This window comes from Paramisgurnus dabryanus, chromosome 3, assembly GCF_030506205.2.
Source record: "Paramisgurnus dabryanus chromosome 3, PD_genome_1.1, whole genome shotgun sequence".
Lineage (NCBI taxonomy): Eukaryota > Metazoa > Chordata > Actinopteri > Cypriniformes > Cobitidae > Paramisgurnus > Paramisgurnus dabryanus.
In genome coordinates this window covers 12,973,877-12,983,139 of record NC_133339.1, presented here as the reverse complement: position 1 = coordinate 12,983,139, position 9,263 = coordinate 12,973,877, and the positions used below count along the sequence as shown (strand labels likewise).

Sequence of the window (9,263 nt, the reverse complement as noted above, 5' to 3'; positions counted from 1 at the left end):
GGTGTGTTGCTGCGGACCCAAGGGAGTGTAGTGTTGCATTTTGGTGCAGTTGGACCAAAGCGGGCACAGCATTTGCAGCATTCTCTGAGAACGGAATACTGCACTAGTAACAAAACACACAGGCTGTTAAGAGCAATACTTATAATAAAGTAGCATACAATTTTTAAACAAACAAATCATTTCCTGATCAGAAATTAGCAGCACAATAATTACCAACACCGTAAATGATAAGGTAGGCTATTTAAATAAAAGAAAGGCGTTTAACAAACTATAAAAAAGAAAGAACACGGTAGCATACTTTCAATATCAAGTTTATTTACTGACCATCAGGCTATCCAACATGTTGGTGACTTTTTTCATCAGTAGAAAAATAAAGCAGCACAGCAAAAATCCCAGTGCTCTGTCATTTAATGCAAGTCAATAGATCCGCAACTTTGAGAACTCAAAAGCAGATGTAATCCTTGTGACTCCTGGTGAGATACTGGCATCTTGAATGTAATGTATTTGACAATTATTAAGCGTTAATGCGGTCAAGCCTCTAGCCAACACGAGCACGATCTTCTTCTTGTGGGGTTTGGTGGCAGTTGCAAGCCAGGTTATCAGCGCCACACCACCACCTGTAGAGCAGGAGAGTAAAGTGCACTTCCTGCTTGGTGGTCTCTGCAGCTAATAATGTTGAGACAAATAGGACATTCAAATCTTAAAATTAAAAATCGAATGCCACCGAACAAAAATTTGAAAAATCAAATATTCTGACCCAGCCCTAGCCTAAACCCCACCTTTCAGTAGCCTACTCTGCTCTGATTGGTCAACTGACACAGTCTTCACACAGATCAGTGGCACAGAATAGTGCAACATGTATTGACCTCGTGCTAACATGATTTACTGAGAAGACATTATCAACATCAATACACATCATCCATCGTTCTTCCAAGCAAAAAAAAAACGACGACACGTTTTTACACTCATTAAAGCATTAATGTAAGCTAACCGGGTTATAGCAAAACGTGCAGCATGTGTTAGCCGCTTGCTAACATGACTCTCTGACAGTATATTAAGTGTTTAAACATCAATACACATTATTCATCATTAGCTATAATCATACTTAGAGGTTATGGTTAGGAGACCCATGTTGTTTAAAATAAAGTGGGTACTGAACCATTACGTTATTACGTATTATGTGGATAAAGTCAGTCAGGAGATTCATTCCATATGACGACTCGTTTCAGAGATTCAGAGTCGACTCCCTACTTTAGATGCCAATAACTTTATTAATCGTGCACTTTTTTTGGTTCAACTACTTTGCACATTGTTTACATTGATGGACAGCTACATGAAACACTGCAATACAGGTCAGTTTTGATTTTGGATCTGTGTGGCTCTTTAAGTAAGGATCCTACGCACAGTTTTATTAATAAGACCTCAGCTGATTTATAAACTTTGTTGCCATATCCACACTGTTTACACATGAATGGTTTCTATTGAGTGTGAAATCTTGCGTGTTTTTTAAGGTTGGCTTTTGTTTTGAAACTCTTTTTACACTCATGGCATGTGAAAGGTTTCTCTTTAGTGTGAGTGATCATGTGAGTTTTAAGTCCACGTTTATCGATGAAACTCTTTTCACACTGAAGACATGTGAACGGTCTCTCTCCAGTGTGAACTGTCATGTGTGTCTTAAGATTAACTTCCATTGTGTAACTCTTTCCACACTGAAGACATATGTAAGGTTTCTCTCCAGTGTGACTTCTCATGTGAGTCTCAAGTCCACGTTTATTTATGTAACTCTTTTCACACTGAAGACATGCGTGAGGTTTCTTTTCACTGTGATTTATCATGTGTCTCTTAAGTTGACGCTCCACACTGAAACACTTTCCACACTGAAGACATGCATGAGGTTTTTCTCCTTTGTGAATTGTCATGTGTGCTGTAAGGCAATTCTTACTTCTGAAACATTTTCCACACTCATGGCATGTGAACGGTTTCTCTCCAGTGTGAATTCTTGCATGAATCTTAAGGATACTTTCAACTCTGAAACTCTTTCCACACAGATGACAAGTGTATGGTTTCTCTCCAGTGTGAGTCCTCATGTGTATCTTAAGATTACTTGTATCTGAAAAACTCTTGTCACAGTGATGGCATGCGTGTGGCTTTTCCTCACTATGAGCTTTCATGTGGCGGTTAAGGTTCGATTTAAAGGTGAAACTCTTTCCACACTGTTGGCATGTGAATGGTTTCTCTCCAGTATGAATCCTTGCATGTATGTTAAGGTTCTCTTTTCTTCTGAAATTCTTTCCACACTGTTGACATGTGAAAGGTTTCTCCTCACTGTGATTCCTCATGTGTGTTTTAAGGTTATCTTTTCTTCTGAAACTCTTTCCACACTGTTGACATGTGAAAGGTTTCTCTTCACTGTGAGTCTTCTTGTGATCTTCAGGGCGTTCATCTTCACTGAAACTATTTTCACACTTTATGTCTTCTGTTTTCAGAGTTTCTTTCTGTGAAACATTATGGTTTATTTTTACAATCTGATGTTTCTCGTCCACTTCATCTTGACTCTCCTCTTTCACTGCAATCATATCTAAAATGAAGACAGTAAATAGTTCATATTGATAAACCAGAGTGAAAAAACACATTTGAGATGTCATGTATCCATGTTATTTTTAATGTGAAGTACATTATGTCATTTCTATTTTCAATTTCTGCTCTTGTAGTTTAACTCTTGTGCTGTGTTCAAAACCCTATAACACTTCTGGTGTTTCCAATATCACCAAACATTGGATTCTATCTTTTTGTCAACTTGTTTTCTTTCAGTTAGGACTGGTTGTGTATTTCTTTTTGAACTAATTAATCATAGGCCTAATTAACCTGAATATTTTAGTGAAAATAGCATTTGGTCTCATTCACTAAGCATGCATATGCACAAATTTGTGCATGAGATGTGTGTACGGATGTTTTCACAATCAAATCGTGATTCAACAAAAATTTTGTAGCAAAATTTCTTCTAAATGTATGCAAAAATTGAAGAATACCTAAAACGCTTTGGAAAAGAGAGTCAGGCCGACTACAAAAACACACTTGTAGCCAATAAGCGTAATGGGCATGTCTACTCAGTAGTGTAGTTTGTAGTAGGGTGGAGGGTGTTGGGGAAGGTAACCCCCAATATTTTAATCCGTCAGTTAAACCTCGCCCCAATATTTCAACATGAAAATCACAGTAGATCAAATGAAAAATATGTAGAATTTGTTTATTTTCTAACAATAGTTTTGTTCTTAATCAAATGTGAGTTTGTCATAATAAATCAGATAAAAAAAAAACCCCAATGAACCGATTGGTGATGCTAAACAAATGAGTCACACTTTTTTTAACCAAAAAGAGTGCTATATTTGAAGGTAAGAGTACGGGGGAGCATTAGCACCAAAACTAAAGAGAATATTTAACTGCTGGTCAAAGAGGGACCTAAAACAAAGCTTAGAAGGAGGAATGAAATCTTGTGACAGGGCTTGACATTAACACCCGCAAAATGTGTGATGGGTAGATTTCAGCACTGGCCGGTAAGACATCCACAACCAGCCCCTTTGTTGTGTCGAATATAATTTCAGCCTACAGCCAAATAAAAGGTAGCCAGGCTCATTGTATCACAAATGTACAATCTGATCACAATTCGTAATCAATGAACTTCCAGTTAGTGAAGGCGGGTTCGGCGGAATCACGCTGAATGACACACAACAGAAGCACTCTCTCGCAATCAGTTCCAACACGATAACATGAGAATGAGTATCAATAGTACGTGTGTGTAATCTCGTAGAATATATATGCTAAATTGAGTTTTGGCATGCATAGCATACTAAAGTCAACTTTAAACACATAAACTGTAATTTCCCAACAGCAAAATTGTGGCCAGTGGAAATGCTGAGTGGCTAGTAACTTTGAAAAACCACCACCCAGGTGAAAAAAAAGTAGTATTTAAAAATATACTTAAAATTTAAGTAATATGTTTTTAGTACATTTGTATTCCCAACGTGCTTATTTAAAGTGTATTAAAAATATCTTAAATAGCTTTTAAATGTATTTCAAAAAAGTGTACTACAAGTACGTTGGTAATAAATATATGCTTAATTACACTTTTTAAAAGTATGCTAAACTCAAGCATACTTTTAATTTATTTCTAAAAAGTGCACTAGAGTTAAGCTGGTAATAAATATATGTTTAATTACACTTTTTAAAAGTATGCTAAACTCAAGCATACTTTTAATGTATTTCTAAAAAGTGCACTAGAGGTACGCTGGTAATAAGTATATCTTTAATTACACTTTTTATAAGTATGCTAAACTCAAGCATACTTTTAATGTATTTCTAAAAAGTGCACTAGAGGTACGCTGGTAATAAGTATATCTTTAATTACACTTTTTATAAGTATGCTAAACTCAAGCATACTTTTAATGTATTTCTAAAAAGTGCACTAGAGGTACGCTGGTAATAAATATATCTTTAATTACACTTTTTAAAAGTATGCTAAACTCAAGCATACTTTTAATTTATTTCTAAAAAGTGCACTAGAGTTAAGCTGGTAATAAATATATGTTTAATTACACTTTTTAAAAGTATGCTAAACTCAAGCATACTTTTAATGTATTTCTAAAAAGTATACTAGAGGTACGCTGGTAATAATTATATCTTTAATTACACTTTAAAAAAGTATGCTAAACTCAAGCATACTTTTAATGTATTTCTAAAAAGTGCACTAGAGGTACACTGGTAATAAATATATTTTTAATTACACTTTTTACAAGTATGCTAAACTCAAGCATACATTTAACGTATTTCTAAAAAGAGCACTAGAGGTACGCTGGGAAAAAATATATGTTTAATTACACATTTAAAAAAAAAAGTATGTTAAACACAAGCATACTTTTACAGAAGTTTTAGTGTATTTAGAAAAAAACATATATATTTTTTAAACATGTACATTAATTTTAATAGGCTAACATTGCAATTTCAACATCATATCATTGAACTTGCATTATATATTGATTTTACAAAGTTAATCCACATAAATTTGTTAGTGTTTATATTCAAACAACACACGTGACGGACCTGACTAAACCTCATTGGTTCTTGGGATTCAGTACGTCACATTGGCTTCCTGATTCAGTTGTTCGATACACAACGTGCGTGATCGTTGGTAAATGTGGATGAAAGTTGAAACTAAAACTGTTAAATTATATATAGTGATCATCAGAGGACTTGGCTGAAACAACGCGATTCACATGGATTACTTCGGCGATGTTTTTTATTGCTGTTGCGATTAACTTTTTGAAATGTGAGCAGCAGTTTTTAACTATCAAGTGGATCTGACATCGAGGGGAAATATACGTTTCTTGGATTTCATTAAAGTACATCGGTTTTTGTTTGAAGATGAATGAGAGAACATGAGGGTAAGTAAAGTGATGACAGATTTTTGCTTTTTATTTTTAGTGAACTGTTAAATAAGTAGAACATTTAGTATTACAGTATGTCTTAATTTTAACCCAGCTTCTTAAAGCGTGTATGTTGTGTGGCTTTTGGAACATAACGTTACATTTTTTTGTGAGTAAAGTTAGGCATTTCATTTCTCTTGTTGTATTTCAGAAATCATAACAGCCTGTCTTTTTTTAGCACAGCGGCATTCAAATTGACCAATCAGAGCCGAGAATATCTAATAAGTCGAAGTAGAGATGAACAGATGAAGATACAGCCCGTAAATACTTATTCTTGGTGGTAAGTTTTTAGTTCTACAGTATTTGTATAACATTTAGATAACTTTTACGTTTTTCTAATGCTAATGTTTAAAGAGTAACTTAACCCTAAACCAACTTTTTTAGTTAATGATCTGTAAGAATGATGCTTTATTAGTGTAAGTTTTTTGACATTTGGATATAAAGTGTTTCAATACTACAATATATGGTGTAAAAACGTCTGAGTGCTGCCCTCTTCAGGTTGAACGGTGGCTACTGGCAGGGCTCGAAATTGCGAATATTTAAAATATTTAAATTATATTTGGGAGCATTTCTGCGACTGCCCATTTTGTTGTGGTGCGACTTGATTTAGATTGTGATGCTGCGTGCTGCTGTCCCAGGTTCAGTGTTCTCTCCAACGTTACATAACCAATCAAATTTCACCATTAAGTTCTTACGTTTAATGAAGACCGCAGATTGGCTAATATGAGCGTCAGTCATTCCTTGTTGCCGTGCTACGTTGGTACGTGAAGCGCGAAAATAAGACGCACCGCGAGCATGACGAGAACAAGCCGACTACAGCCAATGTTACTACTGTAATTAATGACGACGATCCGGATTCAAATGCGACTCCACCACCGGAAAATAAGACTTGACGTTAAACCTTTCAGAGAGAGTGGCTTAAAGATTTCGAGTGTCTCCGCTATGAAAATGGCTCGATGTAACTTACTTTGCTTACTGTAAATCCTGTAAAACGGCGTTGGTGGCGGAATCAAAACATTTAAAGCGCCAGACCTTGCTTAAACATGGCGAAAGTGCCAAAAACACTAGTAGTGTCATGACAAATGTGTTCATTATTGATGGAGACACCGACCTGTCTGTCAAAGTTTGATAGTGTATGTGCGCTGGTGAATGGACATCCAACAAACATCCTTGTGGTCCATGTTGATGTGGAACACGACAATGTTGATGGTATGTTTTTATAAAAAATATATTTTTTAAAACATATTTAGTAGTAATAGCATCCTGGTAATGCAGTTATCAATACCAATATTAGCCTTCTATATAAGCCTTCTATATTAAGGTCACTTTTGTAAATGTCCAAATTAATCAGTGTTTTACGTGTTTGCTAGATTTTCTATTGTAATCTTAATCATTTTACCTGTAATCTGTAATTGGTAAATTATTATTGCTATACTATTTCAAAAGCAGTTATTAATTTAGGAATCTATGCAGTAAAAAAAATTAAATAAAAGACCAAATTTTAAATGCTGGCCATAGGATATGTAAAGCCTGGTGGTTGCATTTTATTTTAATAAAATAAATCTATTAACATATACATTGTAGTTGTGGTGCTTTTTAATTTTTGGATGTATGCGCCTAAATTTTTGCTGGTGCTCCTAACTCTTTAAAGTTGTGAGCAACAGTGCTACCAAAAAAAAGTTAATTTTGAGCCCTGTACTGCAGTTGAATTTTCCTATTGGATGTTGGACCGGACACTTTTAGACAACATTACAAAGACAATAATATATTACTAACGTGATTAGCCTGCTGGACGAATTGTAAAAAACAGCACAATGTAAGCACTGCTAGTACAGGCTAGCTGAATATATCTTAATGATTACAGAGATAAGACAACACATAAAACTTGCAACCTTTCTCAGTTTGCACATCTGGACAATTCTTCACACATCATAGGTTGTAAATTTGGGTAAATCCAGCAAACAAAAGTAATAAAATTAACAAAAGTAATTTTAGCGATTCTGCTGTCACTCTGCTTTAAATCTCCCGCATCAGAAACTTAAGAGCAGCCTTGAGTCAATTGTGGAAGTTAAGCGTGCATAGAGTCCATTGGCATGACTTCTGATTTCCTTAAATCTCCTTAAACAGAGGTGAACTTTTCTTGTAAGCAAGACCACAATAGACATGTCAATGGAAAATGCCCTTGGTTAAAATAAAACACAATTATCAAAGTAAAGAATATCCTGTAATACACACAGGTTGCATTATATCAGTGTCAGTGAGTTAAGCCTCCTATAACCCTTTGTTCAATTTAACTTGTAGAGTGCCATGTAGCGACGGATCAAACGGACACTCATGTCAAGCTTGATGAGGACACAGTCAAAGCTTTAAAAGGTAAACTGAGAAGTTAACAAAATTCTAATGCATATGTTCATTAATTATTGGTTAATTTTGTATATATTCTGTTTCCTTTTCACAGACCTTGTGATTAAGTCTTCAGTGTCTGAATGGCAAGAAGAAGTGACCCTCCATTTAAACTGCTCTGTGTTTTGGTTCAGCCATTTGTAGGTTTATCTCGAGTTAGTTCAAATGCACTTATGCATTTGTCCAGTAACTTTTTGTTTAGAGAATTACATCATTATGATTATATAATTATTCAATGGTTGCATATTCATAGTGTACTTTTCATATTGATGTATTAATGTTCCACAATTTGATAAAAGTAGCTCATTGCATTTCACTGATCTTTGTTTTATATTGTAAAATCATTTCAATAGCAGTAAATACATACTTAGTTGTTTCTTTAACATTTAATTAGTTGTTAATGATGGAAGAAACCGGTTCGTATGTATGAAAACAGAATAGGTATCATTTTAGAATGAGTTAAAACATGTTTTGGTGGCAAACATGCAGGTAAAATAGTACATGTATAACATTCTAATAGTAAACTTGACTGTAATTCAAATGTCACATACAGTACATTAGAAATTATTTATTTTATCTATACAAATGTGTGGGCAATATATTATTATTTCATTTTGTATGCTATATTATTTATGTAATATTATTATATCTGAAATTATTAAATTACATTTATAAATGTTTAAAAGGTGGGTTCAAATGTGCTTCAAGTTGTAACTGAATACAATTTTAGAAAATAGCACAGTTGAGTACACTTAGATTGTCTTAAGTTTGTCTTAACAAGTACTAAATACTACTTTTTAGTATATTAAGCACAATTTACCAGTGTTGGGAACGTTACTTAAAAAAAGTAATTAGTTATAGTTACTCACTACTTGTTCCAAAAAGTAACTGAGTTAGTAACTGAATTACTCTATAATAAAAGTAACTCGTTACCAGGGAAAGTAACTATTTGCGTTACGTTTAAAAAAAAGTTGCTATATGTCAAAGAATTTGTATTTTTTTAGCAGTTTTCACATGTCAGTTGAAATGAGTAGAACAGACAGGTGTTCATACATAACTTTCCATATTTATTGCACGTCAACAGACAGCAAGAGTTTTATCCTACACTTCAAGTATTATCTTTGTAAGAAAAGTAAACAGTTACACCATATAATGTGCATTTAACTTCAGCAAACTAAATTAAATCAAACTCTCTCAACCTGAGACAACTGGTCAAGTAAACAACCTGTACTTCCAAGTGTTTTGTTCACAAAAAGTTAACTTTTAAACAACAAAAAGTGTGTTTGCTCTAGTGCTGGACCAGAAAATTCGAATATTCGAATATTCGTTCCGTGGGTTGACATTCGATTTTCAGTTTTGAGATTCGAATATATATATATATAT

General features: G+C 34.1%; 1 protein-coding gene and 1 long non-coding RNA gene across 2 annotated transcripts; one reads left to right on the top strand and one right to left on the bottom strand.

Annotated features, from left to right (window-relative positions):
- Positions 1–303: 303 nt before the first annotated feature.
- Positions 304–2,576, bottom strand: LOC135768944 (uncharacterized). Its single transcript, XM_065278308.1, has one exon. It carries the CDS (start codon positions 2,574–2,576, stop codon positions 1,479–1,481), a length of 1,098 nt encoding a protein of 365 aa, XP_065134380.1. The 3' UTR covers positions 304–1,478.
- Positions 2,577–5,724: 3,148 nt separating this feature from the next.
- LOC141281907 (uncharacterized) lies at positions 5,725–8,694 on the top strand. The gene is made up of 3 exons (XR_012336320.1): positions 5,725–5,757; positions 7,779–7,850; positions 7,936–8,694. It is a non-coding gene; the product is annotated as an uncharacterized lncRNA (long non-coding RNA).
- Positions 8,695–9,263: the final 569 nt, after the last annotated feature.